Source organism: Stylophora pistillata, chromosome 10 (assembly GCF_964205215.1).
Source record: "Stylophora pistillata chromosome 10, jaStyPist1.2, whole genome shotgun sequence".
In the NCBI taxonomy this organism is placed as follows: Eukaryota; Metazoa; Cnidaria; class Anthozoa; order Scleractinia; family Pocilloporidae; genus Stylophora; species Stylophora pistillata.
The window spans coordinates 20669334-20694169 of NC_142528.1; the positions used below are offsets into that span (position 1 = coordinate 20669334).

General features: G+C 38.3%; 2 protein-coding genes and 2 long non-coding RNA genes across 6 annotated transcripts; 2 read left to right on the forward strand and 2 right to left on the reverse strand.

Annotated features, from left to right (window-relative positions):
* Positions 1-285: 285 nt before the first annotated feature.
* On the forward strand, positions 286-7070 carry LOC148722173 (uncharacterized). Its single transcript, XR_015992488.1, has 2 exons — positions 286-518; positions 1237-7070. It is a non-coding gene; the product is annotated as an uncharacterized LOC148722173 (long non-coding RNA).
* LOC148722174 (uncharacterized) lies at positions 2105-5649 on the reverse strand. The gene is made up of 2 exons (XM_088736111.1): positions 5060-5649; positions 2105-3374 (listed from the first exon to the last, which is right to left on the reverse strand). Exon 2 carries the CDS (start codon positions 3291-3293, stop codon positions 2178-2180), a length of 1116 nt encoding a protein of 371 aa, XP_088592237.1. The 5' UTR covers positions 3294-3374; positions 5060-5649; the 3' UTR covers positions 2105-2177.
* Positions 7071-7795: 725 nt separating the features above from the next.
* Positions 7796-23829, reverse strand: LOC111337782 (QRFP-like peptide receptor). Of its 3 annotated transcripts, none has more exons than XM_088736112.1 (2): positions 23300-23829; positions 7796-10024 (listed from the first exon to the last, which is right to left on the reverse strand). In XM_088736112.1, the coding sequence occupies exon 2, from the start codon at positions 9973-9975 to the stop codon at positions 8911-8913; it is 1065 nt and encodes a 354-aa protein (XP_088592238.1). In that variant the 5' UTR covers positions 9976-10024; positions 23300-23829; the 3' UTR covers positions 7796-8910. The 3 variants fall into 3 exon arrangements, with proteins under 3 accessions (XP_088592238.1, XP_022799885.2, XP_022799884.2); XM_022944150.2 differs by lacking the exon at positions 23300-23829 and adding an exon at positions 15534-15806; XM_022944149.2 differs by lacking the exon at positions 23300-23829 and adding an exon at positions 12826-13230.
* Positions 14872-18210, forward strand: LOC148722175 (uncharacterized). Its single transcript, XR_015992489.1, has 2 exons — positions 14872-15398; positions 16413-18210. It is a non-coding gene; the product is annotated as an uncharacterized LOC148722175 (long non-coding RNA).
* Positions 23830-24836: the final 1007 nt, after the last annotated feature.

Genomic DNA, 24836 nt, shown 5'->3' on the forward strand with positions numbered 1-24836 from the left:
ACCAAAGATGAGAGAAGCGGAAACGTATTGAGAACAAGTTTGAGAGTGATCGACAGAGGGTACAGTTTTACAGAGAACACCAAATAAATGTTTGTATCTAGAAACAGAAACTGTTTATGTGACAGGAAACAGTTTAATTGCCACAAGATGAGAGCCGTCCTTGAACAACTAACACAGCGCTTTTTTAATTTTTAGACTATTTGCGCAACACAACAAACTACTTTAATTCTTGTTTACTCTTTCATATTTCTGATCCAGTAATCGTGCCAGCTTCCCTTGGGTGGCATTTTGCATGACACTTTTTTGACATTTGAATCGAATTAAAAGCTGAACTTGATAAATATTTTGCCTGTCGTAACTTACGTACGTTACCTGTTGCCTCGAGGTCTAAACTTCGTTGGTCGGTCAACACTGCATGTTTTGGGAAGGAATCCCAAGTACTCCCAACAAAGTTCGAACATTTGACCATATCATAGATGTTTTTGATGATCTTCAACTGAGTTCGTCACCGTCGGAAGGTAAGCCTTTTAACCCAGTCTAATGTACAAAGCAACTCGCTCGGTGTCGGTCAGGATTCAAAGTTCTAGAACTCAATTCTTCACATACATTTATGGCGCTCAAACTCGTGTCACACAACCCTAACGATAACCCAATTTTTTCTTTTCCGTCAATGAACACAGAACAATTTACGTTTTCTTCCTCTTAAAACTCAAAACGGGAGGAAATAAACGATACGAGTTTAGAGAAGATGGCCTAAGGTCAGCAAAAAATACGTGAAGAATTTACAGGAGTAGAAGAAAGCAGAGATAAAATTATTCTTAAACTCTCTGGGTAACAATTTGTTTCGAAACTTTTGAGCTCAGCTACCGAACGTAAGTGTAAGAACAGTGACGTTCACCGACAGTCGTCACCCCCTATGTTGAATAAGAATGACGTATTTTCAACCAAGATTTTGCCAGTGGTTGTCAAATGTGTTCATTTAGTAGTCAGTTATAATGAACTGAGGAATCATGATTTTGGTGTTTACACGAGTTCAAACTAGTAAGTAAAATTGTTGAACGTGCTGTTCATAGTCATATGAATATTTAACAACCAACAACTTATTGTACATTAAACAGTTCATATGAATAGTTCATAGTTCATATGAATATTTAACAACCAACAACTTATTGTACATTAAACAGTACGGCTTCAGACGTAAACGCTCAACAGCAAGTGCTTTGTTAAAATTTACAGATGAAATCCTAAATAACATGGATCAAGGTGAAGTCACGGGGACAGTGTTCTTGGATGTCAAGAAAGCGTTTGACACTGTGAATTATCACATACTCCTCTTAAATCCTATCTTGAAAATCGTGGCAGTCAAACCTCAATTGGAAATTTCATTTCATCAAAGAACACCATGAACATTGGCGTTCCACAAGGCAGTGTTCTTGGACCACTATTGTTTCTTGTTTATGTAAATGATCTTGCTGATGTTCTGAAAAACTGCCAAGCTTCTTTGTTTGCTGACGACACTGCTATTTATTGCTCATCTCGAACTGCTCTTGATTTGGAAGCCAAATTAGATGAAGACTTAAATTACGTAAAGGACTGGTTAAATAAGCATAGACTTACCCTTAATATCAAAAAGTCGAAGCTACTGCTGATTGGTGGTCAAAAGAGACTGAAGCTATTGCGACAAGTAAACCTGAAAACTAAGGATGAGAACATTGAGCGAACTGGACATTACAAATATTTAGGAGTTGTGATTAATGAAAATACCTAAATTAAACGAGGCTTACCTGTAAGGTGATGTTTGATTGGGATTCTGTGAGTCATTGGTCGGGAGCGAAGGAGTCATGTGAGAAGGCGCACGAGCCTGGGAAGATCAGTCTTAAACAGATGTGAGCACTTACACCCAGTCATGGGCGGGTTAATAACACATGGGTGGGCACATGACTCCTTCGCTCCCGACCAATGACTCACAGAATCCCAATCAAACTTCACCTTACAGGTAAGCCTCGTTTAATTTAGGTATTCTGTTTCGTCATTGGTCATTGGTCGCTACGGAGTCACGTGAGATTTTAGAGCAGTGTGAGTGCGAACTCAAACATAACAATGATTTATAGCAATATGAACCTGCTTTAATAACATTCTCTCTTAGCCATCAAAACATACAAATATAAGACACTATCTTAGGTGTCCCTACATACAGCTTTAAGGAGCTCAGTTCCGAAATTCTCTTGAGGTTCCACTGGTTTGTTATAAAACTTAGTAAATGTGGACTCCTGGGACCACCCCGCACTTTTCATAATTGTGGCGATAGATATGCTGTTTGCTTTTGCTGCAGATGTAGATGCTAATAGAGTGCTGTGTGCACTGTACTTCGAAGTGTCAATTCCAGCATCAACCAGTGTAGCCTTAATCCATCTGCTTATTGTATCAGGGGAAACAGCTTTATGAGGCTTAGAGTAACTAATAAGAAGCTGCTTTACATTACCTCGAAGAGTATCTGTGTGCTTCAGATATTGCTGAAGATGCTTTACAATACAAAGACTTACATCTGGTACATAGGCCTGAAACTCAATACAAGCTAGATGTTTACCTGGTCTGGAAGTTTTTAACAATGAGTTAATGGAAAACACAGCCTTTTCAGAACTTATTTGCATATAATCAATTGATAATGTGTGCAGAGTCTGGCGACGCTGTCCCGAAAGCAACGCCATCAACATAACCACTTTCAAAGTCAAGTTCTTAAAACTAAGTTTCACAGGTGGCCCAAGTTTAGCTAGATAGTCTAATACCACCGTGACATCCCAAGTTTCTTGGTACCTTGGGAGAGAGGGTCTGCACTCAAAAATTCCTTTGAGGAAACGACAGACTAGGGGATGCTGTCCAAAAGTGTAATGCTCTGATGTAAAACAAACAGTAGACAAAGCACACCGTGCAGTGTTGAGGGCACTGTATCCAATCCCTGTGTGGTAAAGTTCTGCCAAGAAATTAATCCCATGTTCTATAGTTGCTGAAAAGGGATTAATCTTCCTTTGACAACAGTATTGTTCCCATTTAGTGATGAATGGTTTATATTGTTGTTTGGTGCCCTTTCTCCAAGACTGTAGGATGAGTGAGGTAGCTGATTCCGAAAGCCCTCTGCCTTCAAGTGATTTCCTGACAAGTGGCATATCAGAAGTGTGAGCTTCTGATATAGTGGATGCACCAAGTCTGGCTGTTGAGGTAGAAATAAGGTGCGTTTCTTCTTGGGAAGCACAAGGGGTTCCTGAACCAACAGTCTCATCACCAATGGCCACCATGGCTGAGTTGGCCAGCACGGCACAACTAACAGTCCTGTGGTCTCCTCTGCTTGAATTTTCTCTAACACTTTTGGGATGATACTAAAAGGAGGAAAGGCGTAAAAAACATAAGGTTTCCAAGAAATTGAAAAGGCATTAATAGCCATTGCTTCAGGGTCTGGTTGGTAGGCAACAAATGGTCTTAGCTGGTAATTTAGCCTAGATGCAAATAGGTCAATCTGAGGCTCAACATGAAGTTTCTTAATGGCTGCGTGAAAAATTTTTCTGTCTAGAGTCCATTCAGTTTCTTTCCTAGATTTCCTGGACTCTGCATCAGCTAGTGTATTCTCTTTCCCTGGGATATGACTTGTGGTTAACCACATGTTATTGTCAAGGCACCACTCCCAGAGCGTACGGGTTAAATCATTTCGCTTTCTGGAATGGCTTGTGCCCATTTTACCTAAATCTGACACAGCAGTCATATTATCAATTCGCACAAGTACATGCTTTCCTGATAACTCTTTATGAAATGCCTTAAGAGAAAATAGCACTGCAAGCATTTCAAGATAATTTATGTGATTAGAAGCCTCTTCTGGAGTCCAAGGTCCCCCAATCTTTGCATTTATGAGTACTCCTCCCCAGCCCTCTTTACTTGCATCTGTGTATAAAGTGGCCTCTGGCTGAGGAGGGCTTATAGGGTTGTATAATGACCTTGCTGAGTTTATCCACCACTGCAAATCACTGCGAGACAACTCAGACAGTTGCATAAATGCATCAAAGTTGCCCTTGTTTAGGCCCAAGGCCTCAGTTTTGTCCATGTCCAGTGACCTAAAATGTAAAGGCCCTAGCCTTGCTGCTGGAAAATTTGATATGAGGAACCCAAGGGTTGATGCCACCTCTCTTACTGTAGGGTGCGGACACTCCAACAGCCCTTGACAGGTATGAATTATCTTTTCGGTCTTCTCAGAGGTTGGATAAACTTTCATTGTGATTGAGTCAATGATAAACCCCATGAAGGTGATTCGATGTTGTGGAACAAAGGACGATTTTTCAGGGTGGACAGTAAACCCAAGAGAATCAAATAATCTGACAGTATCCCAAACATTTCTTTCACAGTCATCATAGTCATCACCCTGGAGATACGAGTCATCGATATGACTTGCTGAAAGGTGTCCCAGCTGTCTCAAATGTGAATATACTGGTTTTAATAATTTAGTAAACTTCCTGGGGCAAAATGCCAATCCATTTGGAAAGCAAACATATTTATACAGTTTTCCACGCCACTGAAACTTCAGGTATTTTTGGTCTGCAGTGGCAATAGGCACAGAATAATATGCATCCTTTAAATCTATGGATGCCATAAAGCACCCAGGTTTTACCATTTGTAAAACAGTATTAAGTGAGTCCATTTTAAAATGGTGGTATTGTACATGAATGTTTAAACGCTTGAGATTTAAAATTACCCTGAAAGAACCATCCTTTTTGGCCCTAGTGAAAATAGGAGAGATATATTCCCCTTTTTCATGGCTACTTGGGGTAATAACACCCTTAGCAAGGAGTTCAGCTATTTCAGTATCAATGACATGTTGTTTGTCTAAATCAAGGATTTTCTTCTCTTTGGGGACTACTCTTTGATATGGAGTTCTGGTAAACTCGATTGGCTGGCCTAGTATCATTTGCAATATCTCAGGGTCTGAGGTTAAGGCCTGCCACTGATAATAATATTCTCCCAGCCCCCCTGTTTTAAAGCAGTGCGCCTTGTGCTCAAGGAACTGTAACATATTTACCTTGTTTGTTGGGATATCAGAGCATTTCACTGGCTGGATTTCTTCTCGGTTGCCTGTGGTTTGTAGGAATTGTGGTTGTGTGGCCGGTAAGACCGGCCCCTCTTCCCTAAAAAAGGCTTTCCATTTGAGTGAGAAGATTTGCCCTTCCAGCCATCGCTATGGTTGCGATAATATGGCTTTGCAGTAGTCGCATGGCCAATTTTGTTAGTTGCTTTGATATTGTTAAGCTGAGATTGCAGCTCATCTCCAAACAATAAACTCGTGATGGGTACTTGAGAGCCACACAACGAGGAATATTCGTTATTTAAGTTTGGTTTGATGGCGTCGCGTCGACGGTATGATAGGTCAATGTTTACATGGCCTAACAATGCCAGAGCGTCTGCATTATGCGTGATTAATTTCCCCAATTTCTCAGTGAGAGCCGACGCTGAAGTCTTCTCAGGATCTGCACGGATAGCCAACAGTGTGTCAGTCGATTTAGCGATTGCACTACCGACTTTGACAAGTACTTTCTGCATGTTGGCAAGGCGTAAATCTGCGCTCCTGGTCACGTGCTTCAGCTTATTCCAGATCTCGGGGTTGACCTTTGGCACAGATAATTTCTCGCAATTATCGGGTCGATTGTATTTCGCCAATTTTTCTTTTAATTTGGCTTCCTCTAACTTAGAACCCCATCGCTTATTGACAATATCCGCCAATTTCTGAGCGACTTTTCGGTCAGTTTGCTCATCCGACTCAAAGTCTTGAGCAATTTCATTGAGCAATGCGTCAGAGCTGCCCAGTTTTGGCGGGTCGCCATTGGGCGGGAAATTAAGTTCCTCAGAATCTGACTTCTCAGGGTCTGAATCTCCACTATCACTCATGGTATTAGTTGTAGGAGATGTTCTCCTCTTTTTTGATGGTGTAGCATGGTCTTCTGGTGCGCCAGCTAACCGTTTCATTGTGTTTTCCATGGACGACATGGTAGAACTCATTTGGGTCATGGCCGACAATACATCAGCAAGCACTTTGTCTGTACCCCGATGCGAAGAATTCGCTGTCTCGTTTTCTTCAGAAAGTAAATTTTCATCTTCTACCGGTGAAAGGGGGTCCCTTCCACTCATATTTTCGGCAGTCATCTAGTTTTCTCAGTGTCGTGCAAACACCGTCTGACCTTCCCAAAAGGATCGTACACAACTGATCTTCCCAGGCTCGTGCGCCTTCTCACGTGACTCCGTAGCGACCAATGACCAATGACGAAACAGAATCTCACCTGGTCTGACCATGTTGACTTAATATGCAGCAAAGTCTCAAAACGCTTAGGAATGATAAAACGCATTAAGCACCTACTACCTAATAAATCTAGGGATATTATTTTCAATACAATTGTTTTACCAATTTTTGGTTACGCTGACGTAGTGTGGGGTAATAGGTTTAATTGCACCCTTATGAACAGACTCCAAATTTTTCAAAATAAGGCTGCAAAATTAATAACTGATAAACCCCTTTTTTTCTCCTAGTCATGATGCACTGAAGTCACTGGGCTGGAAAGATTTAGAATATAGGAGAAAATTTCATAGGTTATCTTTTATTTTTTAATTATATTACAAAAGACAATGAATTTAATTATGATAATGAGGAAATTCACGCCCGTAATATAAGAAATAAATCTATGTTTTCTCTCCCTACAGTAAAAACTAACTGGGGAAAATTTAAGTCAGCTTATATGTTTTTTAATGAATGGAACTCTTTAAATGGATCACTGAAGACAGCGGTAAATTTTAGGATTTTTAAGAAACAATATTTTAATAATATATAACCTTCTCTTCTTTTTGTCCATTAATATTATATTCAGTATTCATTAATTTATTTCATCTATCTTAATTCCATTCTTATTAATGTATCTAGTTCTTGTACTTTGAATATTTTACAATTATTGTTGTAATTAACTTATTTTTATATGGAGGTGCCTCATGAAAACCACCCAAGGGTGATGTGGTTTCCTCCTTAAATAAAGTTTCACTTCACTTCACTTCACTTTCACGAGCTGCTGCAGCTTAATTTATGTTATAGGGTTCTAATTAGGTTTACCTCGTAGATGAACACAATTTCTTCTTTCACTGAAGCAGGGTGTAATTGAAGTTTGTTCACTTTTTGATCACGGTGATTTCTAAAAACAAGGCCAATTTCTTGAAGTTTAAGTCAGAAACTAGAATGTGTACAGATACCTTTAGGTTATTTCCTTATAATAAACAGTCATGTAATAATCAAATGAGTTTTGGAGCCAAAAAAATTGCATCAGCCTTAAATAAACGATTAAATCAGTCTTCAGTTTAGGGCTTCGTGCCGGGGTTAACAATTTTAGAGGAAATTCTGGGTAATTTTAATTTGCGCAGATTATAAACAAATTACAGATTGGTATAGTTTGCAGCTAACATCTCCCTTTCGTTTGTAGGAAGACGATTTTCAGTCACATTATGTGTCGAATGGTCCAGCTACCTAATGCTTCAGCTATAGTGTAGGATTCAGGTCTAAAAAAATACTGTTTAATGAGTTATAGGGAGAGCGGGACGGGAAAATATTTGGCTTGAGGTTAAGAAGTACGAACCGGACGCAGCGAGCTACCAGCGTCATGAACAAGATTTTTAAATATTTCGCAATACCCTCATGAAAATTCAATCCTTTATGATTACCACAATCAGAGGAAACAAAACACAAGAAGATCAACGTGGCCAATGTAATCCCATGCTGAAGTGATCATTTCAAATAGTCCTTTATTTATCAATTCGTTTAAAAAATCAAATGGTATCATATACATGCGTTATTAACCAGCGTGAGGTCAAGATGGCTGGATATTAGGCGGGCTCTTTTTTTTGTGTTTCTATGTACCGAGACGAAGTGGAACGAGGCTAACGTCCTCCCATCTTAATCGCAAAAGCTTGGTCAATAAATGATTTATTATATAGCAAAAAGATTTCATTTTCACAAGAATCAAGAATGACATTTATTTCGAGAGCCGGTGTCCTAACGGATTTGGAGCCCCCTAGATTTTGACCCCCCGGTCCAAATCGGCTGGCAGATTTAGACTCCCCTCCGCGGATTTGGACCCCCAACAAAAACTGCGTAAAAATTTCATCCTTTACGTTCCCGAGCGAAAGCGGTGAGGGTTAAGGTCCAGGGCTAGGTTTATATGATATAAACTATGTTTAAAAGGAAAGTTTGGTGAGGGGTCCAAATCTGCGAAGGGGGGTCCATATCTGACAACGGATTTGAACCGAGGGGGTCCAAATACACTGCGACGCCGGGAAAGAAAACCACCGTGTTAGTAGCACAATAAACCCAAGACGATCGTTTAACTTTTTTCTTATTTGACTGTTTTCTACCGCTTTTTGCGACTTCGTCGCCAACTTTTTAAAAAAGTTAAGGCTGTAAGTTCGTTCCACGCACCTTTTCTCTTGCACGGGATTAAAGCGGGTAATCTCGAGCGAGCAAGATGGGCCCATCCTGTCCGCTCGGGTAGCCAATCAGAACACAGGATTCACTTTATCTCAATTGCCCGCAGGCGCTGTTAGCTATGTAACAAAGCTTCTCTACCTGTTATTTGATATCATTAGGGTACGACTGAATTACAATTTTGCGCTCTCTTATAAAAAGACAAAATTTGAGGTCTTTTTAAAACTAAATTACAACTTCGTTCGTGAAAAATTTAAAGAACCACTTCAGTATAAGCGACTCAATTGTATCCTGATGGTAAATCATGCATCAAACCTATTAATCTTCTTATCTGTGTTAATCACTTGGATATGGTCAGTTTACCTGTTACGTTTCTTAATATTTTTCTTCTGTTAAAAATTAATTATGCAGTCCTACAGTCACTGCTGTGTTTGTTGGCAGTAATCTAAATCGTCTTCTTCCGCATTTTTAATTTTGCATTCGATTCCGACTCCCTTCAGAACAAACGCTGCTCCTGAAACCGTGGCACGAGACTCTTGAAGATCTCCAGACACTTTCCTGTTCCGAGATCCAAAGCAGTTTGTCAATGTCCTCCACATGTAACGTCGAAACGTTCTGTCTTGAGTAGCATATATGATAGGATTAACAGTGGAATTAATAGATATGAACACATAAGAGACAACGCGGAACAACTTCTCCGAAGAGTTCACACTGGTCTCAATTGTTGCTGTGTCATTTATTAGTTGAAACATCTCAAGAAAGTAGTAAATCAAATTGGGAAGCCAAGATATTCCCAGGACAACAGTTACCAACAACACAGCCTTGGTAACTCTTTTTCTCGACTTAAGCAGCGTGCGCTGAGCTGTGTTTGCTGAGTGGTCAGTAGTGAACCACAATCGGCGTACCACGCGCCCATAGAGGATTCCCATGGTTCCTAGCGGGAATAAGCCGATGACAAATAGCCACATGGCTGAGTCTGCTTTTCCAAGCCAGTCAGGAAAACCCCATGCACAAGATCGAATTTGTTCATTGTAATATAATACCCACGTTTCCGGCAGAAGAAAGATAACAGATGCAACCCATGAAAAGATGATCAACCTCCTCAGTTTTCCTTTCGTCATGCGTCCTCGGAGACTGTGTGGATGAATTATAGCGACATATCGTTCCCATGCTATAAATAGCAATGTAATCACTGCTGCGACTGATGCTACCCACGATAAGTTGGCATGTGTGAAGGTTTTGCACAAAAAGTCCCCAACCCACCCCCCTGGCTGCTTTAATTCAGTGATAAATAGTCTTCGTGGAATGAAGAACACTGCAAACAAGAGATCGGCCAGGGCGAGGTTAGACAATAAGTAATTCATTGGAGTTTGCATCCTGCGATTTCGTAGAACCACATGGATGACCAGTGAGTTGCCAAGTAAATTAATGGTGAGCATCAAAGAGAAAACGACTTTGAAGATGATATCATTGGTCGATGTCATTTTCAAGACTGACCGCGCTCAGCGCATTCAGCGTGTCTTGACCCTATAACTGAGAAAAGAGGAAATAGGAATTTTAAAGGGATAAGAAAGAGGATTTACAAAAAGAAAAAAAAAAACTAAACAAAACAATAACAACAGACTTACAAATGTTGAAGATAGGCGCAACTTCCCGTTTATATTAATTACAAACAAAATGCCCTTGAGGGCTGGCGTGAATATTTTCTGTGGACAAAATAACAATAACGCAACCGACACGCGATACATATCGGTTTCACTTCTCATGACAGCTTTAGCAAACTAAACAAAGAACCTTAACCACACTTAAAGCTAACTCATTTACAGCTATGTTGTAGCTACTATTTCGCCATAAAGGTCCAAACTCCAAAACCAAAGTCATTGTAATTTCAATTATTCTCGGTGACGAGGCCCTCTATTTTACTCGAAAATTTAATGATGCAGTTTTATTCGTCTTATATTTTACTATCACTGTGGTTCTCAGTTACTTCTGTGTTTACTTTGAGTCGTTATGTGTAGCGTTACCTAGCGCAGTTGCCGCAAACTTTAAACTAGTTGGTCGGTCACAGTGAAAATGGGGACATCTGTATCACCTAGCACCATATATTACTAGTTACCAATTGTGCAATCTCTAAAAGTTCATTTTCATTGAAACGGAAACCTAAATACACCAGAATGGCTGTGATCGCAAAGAAAACTGAGGAAAGTTCTAATGAAATGCGCCGAAGGAGTGAGCAACACAATGTAAAATTTGTTTTTGCAGGTGATTCGGCAAACATCTCAAAATAGGTTTGACCCGGAAACTACCCAAGAAACCCAGTCTATGAAGACCTTGGATTAAGAAATAAAAAAAGAGAAGAAAACTGAACGACGACAACACCTTTGGAAACTATTAAAAAGCTACCTTTTGGAAATCACAGGCCGGCTGAGGGCTGAGATTTCTGAGTCCAGTTTATGTGTTCTTGTGGTTTGTGTTTTTTCATTATTTAAAGGAATTGGTTTTTTCCCTGTTTTAACAAAAAATGTATTGACGCACAAGACTTCATCAAACCGAAGCAAAAATCGAAACCGGATTTAAAGTGGGTATCACAATAAAAGTTAAATAATTAAAAGCAAATAACTTCTGCTAGTAAGTTGATTGGCTATTCCTATCTACACCCAGCTCATGTGATTGAAGGAAAACCTTCTTTGAACCTCACTTAATTAAAATTTTGAAAACGTTTAAAGAGGAGGCGAAAACGTTGAATTATTTAGAGATGATATGCAGAATAAACATGCTGAAAGGTGCTAGATATGTCATGTTTATTAACATACCTGCCAACTTGCACGTTTGTGAAAATTAAAAATATACAAACCAGAGGAAATGAGGACCGAAGTCTGTTTAAATTTTAGAGCACATATTTTTAAAAAAATCAAAGGACAAAACTGAACTGTCAGAAGGAATTTCAATAAAACTATAATTTTTCGGCGCCGCTTTTTCGTGATAATTGAATACATGTTGTTCATCCCATATGTCTATACTTACTCATGCTCAAAGCCTTCCAGTTTACTTATTTTAGCCGTTCGTTTATCTTCACTGAACATGCTAATTTTATATCAGTTTACGCTTGCCTTTGCGAAGACAGTGCAAAGCTAAAAATGGTTTATAAACAATAAAAAGAGCGATAAAACTTAGTAAGACTTCTTGAAAATTTGAAGCTGGAACTATCAGATCTGCAATTTTATGCCAAATCTTATCGTTTAATATTATTTTGCAAACTGTTTGCTTGCAATTATTTTGTATTTCCCGCCATGTAAAGTTAATCAGGGTTAAACAGACCCATTAGGGATCCCAAACTCTTAAGGTAGCAGACCTCATTCAAAAATAATTGTTCGAAAACTTTTGTGGCCCCGGTGATCCAACAAGGCAGGCGGTCTAAATGCCTTTTTATGCAATATTTAATGGCGACTGCAATAATCAGTAGCAAAGTGCAACATGAATATTCTTAGTCTTTCGTATACTAACTCTCGTTGTAGACGTTATGTTTTTAATGGTAAAATGGATTCATGTTTACTGTATTAACCTCGCAGTCGATAAGGTGTCAAAATGAATTGATATTCGCTCGGTTACCGTCTATACTACGTACTCTCAGTCTTCTGTCCAAACAATTTCGTGTTTGGATGAAATGGGCAATAAATGTGCGCTTTGGAAGATCATTCTCTGTCAGCCATGTTTTTTAACGATAAAATGCAAATTGGTTCTAGAGTGGTACATCTCGACTGAAGAGTCTTTCAAGCACTCGAATATTAATGATTAATTTTATTTTATTTACACGAGAGACAATCGCAAGTCAAATTATTCGTTTTTGAAAGCATTGTGCTTGTCTGTTAATATTCCCTTTTTTTTTTTAAGTGAAATTCACTTATATCTTTGATAGTTTTTTCATAAAGCACCAAGTGATAGGAAAAGGAACTGCGAGTATCTTATTGCGTCAAACACAACAATTGTTAACTGAAGCATATATAGCCAAGAATCCTCAGTTGTCTTTTCTGTGCCTCAAAGACTTCATAGTGAGAAACAGTAAAACAACAGAGTATTGAGTCGCAGCCGTGCATTTAGAACGGAGAACAAATTAAAAGCAACCTTTGTAAGGGAACTGATAAACCAAAAGGTTAAAGTTAATCCGTTTTATCCCGTTCGGTAGCCTTTTCATAGGGATCATCTTCCTTGGCAACATATAAGGTGTCTAAACCATCTTCCTGCACACGTTAACTCAATTTTAAGTTTTCTTTTAATTCAAGAAACTTAATCTGAGTGAAGCGGATATTAGAAAGCGAAAGATATCATTTACTCACCAATGTTTCAGTTCTTTACGCGACCTTCAACTATCTTTGAATTCTGTCCTTTCAAAACTGTTCAATGAGACCAGATTCAACGGTATTGGTGTTTCAAATTTCAAATCATGTCCTGATGAGATTTTTAAAAAAAGCCAATTGTTTTCACAACCGAAGTGATTCAAGTTACTGGCTTCAAATCCCTCAGAACATTGTGTCGCTTCAGTTATGACAATGACAAGCATTGAGCCATTGTGCATAAATTTGCTTTGTCATCTTCAAATCGTTTTTGTAAATTAAACCTCACATGCGATTAAATTCAAAATTATGCTTGTCCACCAATCGGAGCATTGATGATCAGTATTTGTTTTGGCTCCACAGTAAATGCAGCTTTGGAATACAACTGCGTGCATTGTAAATACGAGCGCTATCTAATTGTTACCCAAGTTTTTAACTAAATCATAAATAGCCTGGGTCCAAAATCTTATATTTTGGGTTCATCTAGATATAATCGATTGACCGCATGGACGGAAATTTATCGTGTGTGGAATTGAACTGCGGAAATAAATCTAAGCCATGGGCTATCTTTGTTAATAAAACATGGAGATTCGAAGAGAAAACTATGGTGTTTTTTGTCAATCTTTTTTAATTCTGCAATTGTTTCTTAAATATTTGTGAAAATGTTTAGATGTTAAAATGTAAAGTAAGAATTGTCAGCCGGAATTCCCTAATTTCCATTATAAACAAAACCGGTTTTCGGTTTTGTTAAAGTTGAGAAACCCTCCAGGCAACGAATATTAATAACCGGTGAAATCACAGAGTGTGGAATCATCAATACATCGTTCCTAGAACAGATAAGGGAGCTTTCTTTTTAACGAACAGTTAAATTTCAAAACGAAAAAAACCGAGAGCTATCGACTATTTAGCACTTAATGACAAAAACGCAAGATCAGGCGACATGGTACTAAGACTATGATTAATATTCGCAAAAACTCCCAAAGCTCATGGTAATTTCGTAACCAAATGCATGTGATTAGTGATGTTGTTGAATAGAGGAGGCCAGCATCATTTGAAATTAGCTAATAACCACTACACAAGTTATCGATCGAGGAATACGTGTCATTTCTCAATGTATAATTAAAGGAATTATCTGCAGGTCATTTTGGAAATGATTACTGATGTTTATGCCGTTGATTATGCATGACTGACTACAACGAGCAGGTAAGATAAAGCAAATCCCGCAAGTGATCGCATTGGTCTCTTAGACGTGCGAGATAAGCTCATCCTCGGGGAAATTTCAATTATGAAGTGGCAGATCACCGCAATCCCTCCCTCAAGGTGTCAAAACAAAGAAAACCTCAGACTTGAACTTAATTTGGAATTCTTTAAGTGTATCATTGATAATTTGCTGTGCAATGAATTCTTGATTGTCAAAGTGTTTTCTTTTTTTAACTGGGAAAACGAGATATTCATCTCGTCTTTTTTCATGAGTTTCGCTAAGTTTAAACGCAACTGACGAACGAGGTTAATATCAAGTCCCATTAATGGAATGAACTCGGTCGTTAGCACATATGTGATATTAATAACAATTTGATTCTCTTGATAATGCTCAGTCGACGTTGACACGTGCCATAAATTTTTAATTTTTCGCCAAAAGAATCTCACACAAAGTAGTTTTCCAGAAATACAGGAAGTAGGAACCCTGAAGTAAATGTAAACAAACACAACATGATAAGGGCGGAATGGGAAAAGGAGTGTTCTATCACTTGCCAAAGGGAACTAAAGAACAACTGACGAAATCACTTTAAATTTACTACAGAAAGCCGTGAATAATGCCTTAAATGACAGAGACTCCCCCAAGTCTTAATCATAGTCTTTTACTCGATCAGTAACTGGAAGAACTTAGTGTGTTTTCTTTTTAAGGGGATCATGTGTTTTATTGATGCAATCGATAACGTCTCAGCAAATAAGAAGCTTACTCGAAACACGAGAAAACAGAAAGAGAACTAAGAGAGGAAATTGTTTGATGTGTCATAGACATTAAATTTTTAAATAAAAAACGAAAGCTGTAACCAACGGTTGGTGATCCACTCAATGTTTTTGTTGCTGACGTCATGATTAATGACTACTGCTTGACATTAATGGGTTTGAGGCACTGACAGCTGTCAGCCCCTCATACAAAAATTAACGAAAGATCTAGAAATACTTTTCGAATGATGGGGTATACAAGCACTCACGTATTTCTTAACTCCGCTCGACAATTTTTTTTTTTTTAATATTTTCGATAAGTCTGATCATTGTAGTTATGGAACCTTCCCCTAACACACATTACAGTGGAACCTCGATTTAACGAAGTGCTAAGGGACTAAGGAAATTGGTTCGTTATATCGAGGGTTCGCTATATCGAGGTTCTGTGGCATACATTTTACTATACTTTAGCCGGCCTGAAACTGAAGTATCGTTCGTTGCATCGAGGACCTCGTTATCTAGTGGTTCGTTAAATCGAGGTTTCACTGTACTGTTGAAATATAACTAAAAGAAAAGGGCAGCACTGAAAGCGGCATCATGATGAAGATCTCTCACAAAAGCCACAGGTGAGAGATAACTCTAAATAAATGAACGGCCGTCTACATTAATGTCTACATTAAAAGTTCAAACGAATGTACTGGTTGGTTGATAATCGACTAGAGGAATATACGGTCTTTCCAAATTGAACAAAATTTACCCACCTTAAAGCTCGGAAGGGGTCCTGAACCGCAGAGGATGTTGAAACACGAAAGTCTTTCCGGGTCCGAAATTCTTCCTCAGAACGAAACTTAGTTTGAATTTCTAATAACTTATTTGAGAAATATTACGAGTAAGGAGTCAGATTAATTTCACGTTCGCATCGAAAGATTTAATTACGTTTCTTAAGTTGTTAAGAGGGCTATTATGCACTCTTTGGGTCTCTGTCAAGGTCGCTTTTAACGTGAACATTTTTTGATAATGAACCTTTTTGTAGGCGTTTTAACAAGCCTGCTGAGTAAATAGCACAAAATTTGTTAGTGGGAAGCATTTCTATTTTACTCCAACAAAGCGAAAGAACTGAAACTTTTAGTCCATGCACGGTGCCAAAGTGCTAAGGCGTCATTAAGTAGAACAAATAAAAGGAAATATCCTTCTTAACGGCGAACTTCAAATTTTAGAAAAACGAAAAGTGTGGACCTTCCAAAATGCCCGGAAGCCATCATCTGAATCAAGGAGAGGCGTTTGTCTGTCGAGTGTTTTGGCTGATAGATGTGTGAAAGAAATCCCCTGTAACGGCAGGAATTTTATATACATCGTATGATTCGCGGTTAATTATGCCCATCGATTTCAATAAAATTTGGTATAACATTTCATCTCAGAGTCTGAAGCGAACCGTATGATGTTTCGTTGCGCGAATATTTACTCAATAGGTGAATGCAGTAAAAAAGCGATTCTGTCGTTGGAAAAGTTAAATTTCTAATATATTCCATAATGTAGTAGGAAAAATTGCCTTAAATAGAAAAACGCGACGATTCCCGAGTCTGTTGAATATCAAATGTAAACCCACACGCAATTAATCTTATTTCTTATTTTGATTTCAGTGAGAGTTTCACCACCCAAGTTTCGACGAGGTGGGTGCAAACGTTGATTTGGAAATATCCCCGATTTTATGAGTAACTGCACGAAGAGTGTCTACGAAGTAACATTTGGTGGACGTTTTCCTGCTAACAAGAGAATGAGGACTCTCCATGTAACAGTGGCTTTTCAAATGCATTTAGTGCGCAAGTTCAGCATTATTAGAACCTGATTATATGATAGTCGATTGTCGTGATTGCGAGCCTTATGTTCGTGGCAAATAAATGACGGTCAGTTTCAGTTCTATTGTCCATAATCCACGCAATCTTGCTCGGTGTAAAAATTGATCTGATAAACAATCTTGGCACAGTCGCTGAGGCGCCCGCTCACGTAGTCCTTACAAATCACAGGGGCCAGAATGAATGTTCGGGCCTGAACCCGCAAAAGACGAATCGTGAGAGGCACGAGAGCTTGGACACGTGACTAAGCTACCCCTCCCCAACATCGTTGAGTTATTGAAATACTATGGTTTTGGTTTTCTTTATCAGTAAGCATGCTCGATATATAAAGTCAACATTCGTTTGGTAGTCCAACGAGTTGATCGGAAGAATTCTAGCAAATATATGTTGAATTTAACTATAAAAGCTACTCCCAGCTCCCGAGCGTGCGAAAGGAGACTATGAATAGGGCCTCTTTGCCTTGCGGATAAAACCTTTTGACAATCTACCTGGTCGTTTGAGTGAGTGCAACTCTTTTGTAATATTTTCAAGACCGTGTTTTTCGGTCTGTAATCGTACGAATAATAACAAAAATCGGACGACCGCTAAGCAGATTAAATGATGATAACACACTAAATCTTATATCAATTAATCAAAAACTGTTCGATAACAACTTTGCAAGTGAATAAGCAGAAGAAAAGGAGTTTTTAAACCCGTCACGATCAAGGAAATTGTAATTTTCATGATTCTAAATATTGTTATTTTTATCATCATCGTCATCGTCATCATCTTCCTCATAACCATCATTATTGTTGTCATCATTATTGCTAGCTGATCAATTGACGTGAGTAAGTCCAGAAACAATCGTTCTGCAACATAAGCCGTACAGCGTACGGCTAATGAACTTAAATTTTCCGTCAAAAAATGACAGTTGGAGACATATTAAATGTAGCTCATTCGATGGTTTGAACATAGAATGAGAGCGGAGACTTTGCGAGATGCGGAGTAATACGAGCAATGAGAATAAAAAAAAATGTCCGCTCGTATTATATGTCAAACTATCGAATAGGAGATATTTCATTCCCCTTAAAAATATTTTGCTGTTTTGGCTTCATTTTCTGTGGTTAGAAAGTTAATATATAGCCTGAATTGTCTATCCATCAGTAAATGACGCGCACACGGATGACGCAAATGACTCAGAAAGTCTTTAGTTTCATTACATAATTGCTTAGTGTCAGCTAGAATTTTTTTGGGCTCTTGGCCCTTGCCGGGACGACAGAGCTGTTTTCGCTTTGAGGAACGAGCTTCTTTCACTTTAGAAAACTGTCTGTTCGTAAGTAGACCGAAATATTTTCCTTGTCTCTTAAGAAGCGGTCAAACTTCGTAACAAACCAATTCATATTCGTCCCCGTTTTATTTTTTTACGTACGTTTAAGACAAAGTGAGCCGAATGTTTATCCAGTTTCTATTTTTCTATTTTTTCAAGAGTTCTCATTTAGTTCACAGCTTTTGCCCATCTGTATAACGGTGAAGGTCACCTTGAGTCTTTTTGTTTTGTTTTTGTCTCTGTTTTCAGAAATAAAATTGTCTACGTCTTCCTCGTTCAGTTGTCCGCTTTCTGTTGTTACTGTTTTCTCAGTGTATTACCGTGGCATATTATACACGTCCTCATGACCTTATCTAGTAAAATAATACAATAGGGGATAATATATAGAAGTGAATTAGGCCTCCCAACTGTCCGATGATGAAATGTTCGATCGGGTGAAGGAGCAAACAGCATGGGGACGAGATATCTACCAGATGAAAGAAATAAACACGACGAAGAAAATAAGGTGAGATATGAACGTGTGGAGAAATCACAACCAACCTGTTATACTCGGTAGGATATGATAAATCACTCTGCAGTTTTCTACAGCAGCGTTCAAAGAGCAGAAACGTTTAACTGAGTGTGACTGACCTGCCACAAGTTTTCCTCTTTCGAAGGGCGAACTTTAACGGTAATACTCAAAACTTATCATCCTCACAGGCGACGAATTAGAAATGGGGTAATTGATATTCAGTCGTTGGTCGATAGATACGACCTTGAAAAGAGGCCTGATTATGTTGAATAAGAATATTTCTGGACAAATTCTAATCAGTGAAGCGCGAAGCCTATTAATGTCATTCGCTCAGTTTTATAGGATTCTGACAGTTCTTACACCTTCACGTAACCTTTCTGTCGGCTTTTTGGACAAGCTCGCTGTTAAAATAGGAACAATTAAAACAGCTTTGCGACATTACACCTTTGCCCTTCATTAACGGAAAAGAGAAAGTTAAGTTTATTGATGAACCTTTGCTTAAAATCATTTTCATTTCAATCATCATTCGTTTCATCTGCGAAAACACCGTGTAAGAGAATCTCTCATAAATCGTTGGAATTTCAATGCCGATTTTTGTTTTTTCTTTCTAAAGTCTTCAGGTAAAAAGGAACATGCATGGAATCACCGAGCCAGCAATCCGACGTGTAGCTCGCTGAGACGGCGTTAAGCCCAGGCATTTATTGACTTATTAACGTAGAGACCCGCAAAATCCTTCAGGTTTTCTTGGAAAGTGTTACTCGTGACGCTGTGATCTGACTGAACTGAATGCTTAACAAAAGACCTTTACCGCAAAGGTTGTGGTCTATGTTCTGAAACGCCAAGGTCGTACCCTTTACAGCCTTAACGGATAGGAAATAAAAAAAACATAAACGAACTGATGAACGGCTTCTTCAGGAGGCGCACTTCTTGCGAAAGTCGTGATCAGCGACAATAAAAGTCAAACCTTAAAGTGTCTTTGTGTTCATAGGAGTAAAAAGAGGTCAGCGTGATCTCAGTTTGTTTTAGAACCACAAACGAGCAAATACGTTGTTCTCAACGTTGGACCTAATGATTATGTTAACGCTAATGTAATATACTTTGAGTTGCTTGCCGGTGCAGTCGAAATTACCTTTATCTGGAAACCAAACAAAGTTCCTTGTTTCAAGAAAGTACGAGGATAGCGAGGAATTTAAAAGATTCAATGGAGCTGATTTAAAACCAAGAATGTGAGCGTTTCTTTGTCTTGATACATAGGACAGCAATAAATGCAATTTGAAAATTCTACACCCCGACAAGTGACAGCAAAGCAATTGCAGGCTGCAAATGTGTTGGGTGCGATTGTTTTTAAGGGAAATAAAGCTGTTTGAAGCAAGGTTGAAGGGAAAAAGGACAAAGTCCACGCAACGATCTCGAAAGTTATTATCTGGGTATCAAGTAATCAGTGAATTTTAACAAGTGAAACAAATAAACGTGGACAAAATGACTAATGAACAGGGGATAAACATCGACACTCACATGAGGAACAAAACAATATATTACGTCGCAAACATCATCCATTTAGGTCACTTTCATCGACTTTGAATTCGCCATCTTTGAGTTTACATCATTTTCGTCGTTCACTGGGGTCAGTTGGTTTTTGTTTTGTTTTTCATCAATTTTATGATTAAAAGTCAGTCTTGTAAACAAAATAAATCCATTAAACCCGCTATGTCTCTTCCACAGAGATGTTTTCCCGGCTTTTCCTGAAATCCTGAGACCCGAAAACTACCCACAATGCCCTGTGGGGTTGTCGCGCGCACCCTTTCAACAACCTCTCCGCAAGCAGCTGTATGCAAATTCACAATTTCCATCGTCGAACAAACGAAAAAAAAAACAAAACAAAGTCGTCAGTATGCAATGTTTCCATACCGTTTAAATCCAAACAAAGGAAACGAAACAGATTCCAAATTTCTTTTATTTCATTGTAGTTCACTTGCTTTTAATTCGTTCAACTAGTTAAGAATCTAAATGCGGGTTGCAAGCGATTGACATAAATTGATTGCAAATAATCCTAGGTCACTTCAAAAACAGTGTGAGTACGGCTGAGTTGCTGGAGGTTTTTGAGTTCTTCAAAATCTTTTCGAGTTATGGTGACTATATAAGCATCGAAAAAAGAAAATCTAGTCCTTAGAGACGAAATTGCGAGGCTAAACGAGAAATTAGAATAGTTATCATCAAAAATTGTTTTGACTAATTCAGGTTCATCTCTTGTAGACTCGGATAGGAACCGTGTTGATCAATCACAATCTGGTGACGTGGAGTAATCGATTGTAAGCAGCATTTTTCATTACCATCTCGAAAGTGATCTTGAGCCGCATATTTCGCTGGATAGTTTAAGCGTCTTCGAGCACCTGAACCCTCGCCTTCAATTCATTCTTAGCAAGGCTAGGGATAATAAAACGACTACGAACTTCAAGTTTTTTCGGGCAAAGAAGGGCAGTGTGTATCTCCACAAATCCGAGTCCTCTGAAGTGATCAAATTAAGCAAGTTCAAAAGATATTAGACAGTTTATATTCTCTTGACAAAATGAAGTCCTTTCAGCCTCGGAGAACCCGGGTTAATCTACATCATGATCTATTTTCAACTAAATGCAGTGTTACTATTTGACTTTACTGTCGTTTTATCAATACTATTTGAGGTTCTTCGATTCATGACAACGATTGAAGATCTGTTCTTTTTGTTTTAATTTTGCTGTATATGGGATCACTTACGGTCCTTTAGATTTTTCCAGGATTTAGACTTGTTAGATTACCTTTTCTTTAATCCTGTTAATTACAATGCTGCACTCGCCATCAGCTGGGCTCGATCTGGGTGCCAATTTTTTTTCTTTACTCAGTGTAGCAAACATTTTGTGGAGTCAATGAGACCAATTTGTTTTTCATTGCATATCGATTGCCGCAGTCTTCTAGATAACTTTGATAAATTTAAGCTCATGCTTCGTAACTTACATTTGTCACTTTTATCTCGTGGTATGACCTGGTCACACCTAAATTCTTACTTATGCACATACCCATTCACTAACTCGATTTCAGTTAATCTGTTAGACAATTGATCTATGCATGACAATACTAAAAGTGTTGTTCAACAGAGGAGTTTAATTTCATAATCGTACAATTTCAGAATTTTCAATATTATCAACACAAACCTACGCGATTTTCTGGCTGTGAATTCCAGTGAACAACGATTCAAGCATGTTTAATGTGCTACGCGGTCTCGTACATGCAAGATTTTCGCTAGTTCTTTGCTTCTGAGCAGAAGATTTATGTATCTCTTTGAATAAAGATTTGGTCTCGAAATATTTCTAACTCATTTTTGCCTTGTCATTTTTTCATAGTTTTCGGTAGAACACGATTATCTGGTAAACCGACACAATTGTAGCAAACTCCGCTTTTTTGTGTACAACTTGTGTCTGTATGCGGTATTTGTAAGTTTATTTGGCTCATGCTTTTATCGAGTTATGAATGCACCTGGGAAGTTTGGGGAGAGCACTCAAGAAGCTAGAGTACAGTTGCTCCCGGATACGTCTCGAGCAACTCTTATGGTTCTCTCGTGCTCTCCAATTTTTCGCGTGCATCTCTAACTCGGATAAACGTACTCTAAGCATGAGTCATTTCATTGAAAAAATATCGAGAATGATGGGCAAATTGACGCTAAAAATTAAATCCATGTCCAAGAAAGTAGGCCGTGCGTTAGAGTTCTGACTATTAAGACACATGCAACCAAACCAGGAGCGAAGCAGCTCACAGGGTAATTTTCTGACAAAAAGAAAGGTCAAATCCTATGAAATCTGTAACATCTCAAAACACAAGGTAATTCAGATAGGCTGAATGAATTGTGGAAAGTCTCAAAAGACGGTACTGTTTATTCAAAGTTGACACGTGCTATAAATCTTTTATTTTTTTAGGGAAAAGAACTATCTCAAACAAAGTATTTTGCCAAATACAGGAAGCAGGAACCCTCGGGTGAATTTAACCACACAGATTAGACTAAGGGTGGAGTGGGAGGAGAAGTGTTCTATGACCTTCTATCACTTGTCAAAGGGAAACCAAAGAACAACTGACGAAGCCACGTTTAATTTACCAGAGAAGCCATTAGATAATTTCTCATTCGACAGACTCATCCAACCGCTTAATTATTAGATCAGTGACTGGCAGAATTTAGCGCTAGTTTATTTTTAATGAGATCATGTTTGTTATTGGTGCCATCAATCTTTTGATAGCTAGGGCAATATTACACAAACTAAATACGAGGAAATGAAAAGACAAATAACAACGGAAGATGTTTAACGTGATGTAGACGTTCCATTTTTCAATAAAAAATGAAAGCTGTTTCTAATAGTTGTTGATCCACTCAATGTATTATTGCTGATGTCATGATTAATTACTACTGTGTGACATTAATGGGTTTGAAGCACTGACAGCTGTCAGCCACTTATACAAAAATTAACGAAACATCTAGAAAAACTTTTGAAATCGTAAATGGCGTACTCATGTATCTCTTAACTCCTCTTGTCAACAAATTTTTATCATTGTTTTCAATATGTTTCATAGTTGTAGTCCCTAGACCTTTCCTAAAAACACATTGGTATTAAAATAGAACGAAAATAAAAGGATACCAGTCAATGCGGCATCTTTGATGAAGATGTCTCTCAGGAGCCAGAGGTGAGAGATAACTCTAAACGTATAAACAGCCTGGTACTTCCGGTTAACAGGAAAGTTAAACGAACATACTGGCAGGCTGATAATCGCTCAGAGGAATATGCAGTCGCTCTAACTTGAACATCCCATTATAAACCAACAGAAAAAAATCATACCCACCTTAAAGCTCGGAACTAGGGCCTTGAACTGCGGAAGATATCAAAACACGAAAGCCTTTCCAGGTCCAAAGTTCTTCTTAGGAACGAAACTTATATTAGCTTGAATTTCTTATCATTTATTTAGTCAAGCAATATTGTTAGTAAGAATTAAAATTCATTTCACGTTCACGACTGAAGATTCAATCCTGTTTCTATGTATTTGGTGGTTAACAGAGCTATTATGCACTCTTTGTCCCTGTCAAGCAGTTTTTTCGCTTACACATTTTAATAACGCCCCTTTTTGTAGGCGTTTTAATTTGTTGGTCAAATTTTAATCCCACAAAGCGAAAGAACTGAAAAGTTTATTTCGTGCACGATGCCAAATTGCTAACGAATCATTCGAAATAGAGCAAATAAAAGAAAATATCGTCATACACAACGGACTTTCAATTTAAGAAAAAAAAAAAGTACGAACTTCCTGAAATCCCCAAAATGAAATGATTGTGATATTTTTTGACGTTCGTTTGAGAAGGAACGCTCCACACGTGAGAGGAACACGACGTTTAGTTTTTAGACGTGAAAGTTTGCCCATTAATTTGTTTATACTGGCCGGCGTTTTATGCTCTGACGCTACAGAACGACCCTCAAGGTGTCGAAACTTAATCAACGTTTTTTTAAACGAGTGAAAACCTTTTAAGCCATTGTATGATATATTAGCTGGGCACAACTGCTTTTAAAATACAACTTTGCCTGATAAGCCAGATTAATCCTGAATAGATGCCAATGACGGAAACTGACGTTTCGACGAAAATGAGCGGAAGCCATCATGCGCGTCAAGTGCGGAGATGTTTATCTGTCTTAGTGTTTTGGCTAAAGGAAGAGTTCGAGAAATCCCCTGTAACGCCTGAAATGTTTTATCACTAAAGAGTCGCGGTTAATTACGCTCACTGATTTGAATAAAATTTTTCACAAGAGATTAATCTCAGGGTCTCATGATGAAATGAATGGTATATTTAATGTTTTTCGCGCATATTCACTATGCTGATGAATGCAACATAAAAGGGGCTTTGCGTTTGGAAAGATGAATTTCTAACATTTTCGTTTGTGTAGTAAGAATAAGTACCTCTAATAGAAAAACGTGACGATTTCCGATTCTGGGCGAATGTCTATATTCATTTATTGAAGTGAGAACGAGTTTGACTATGGATCGATCATAGCCGTGCCTGTAAATATGTTATTCACCAGCCAGGAGGTTCGTATTGGGAAAAAACTGTGCCCGAGGTGTTGGATAACCACACATGCAGTTTTCCCCAATACGGACCGACTCAGGTTGGAAAATAACATTTTTATTTTTCTCTAAAAATTTAACGAAGCGCTTTACAGAAAAACCCTCATACATACATACATACATACATCATACATACATACATACATACATACATACATACATACATAAAACTTTATTCCATCTTGAATTAAGAGTAGCCAAAGGTATGCTAGTATCTTTCCGAGGAAAAAAAGAAGAAAAAAGAGAAAAAAATTTTTTTTTCAATCCTAGA

Excerpts from the sequence above, each read along its gene's own strand:
- LOC148722174 (XM_088736111.1), bottom strand. The coding sequence starts at position 3,293 with ATGGTGGCCATTGGTGATGAGACTGTTGGTTCAGGAACCCCTTGTGCT.
- LOC111337782 (XM_088736112.1), bottom strand. The coding sequence starts at position 9,975 with ATGACATCGACCAATGATATCATCTTCAAAGTCGTTTTCTCTTTGATG.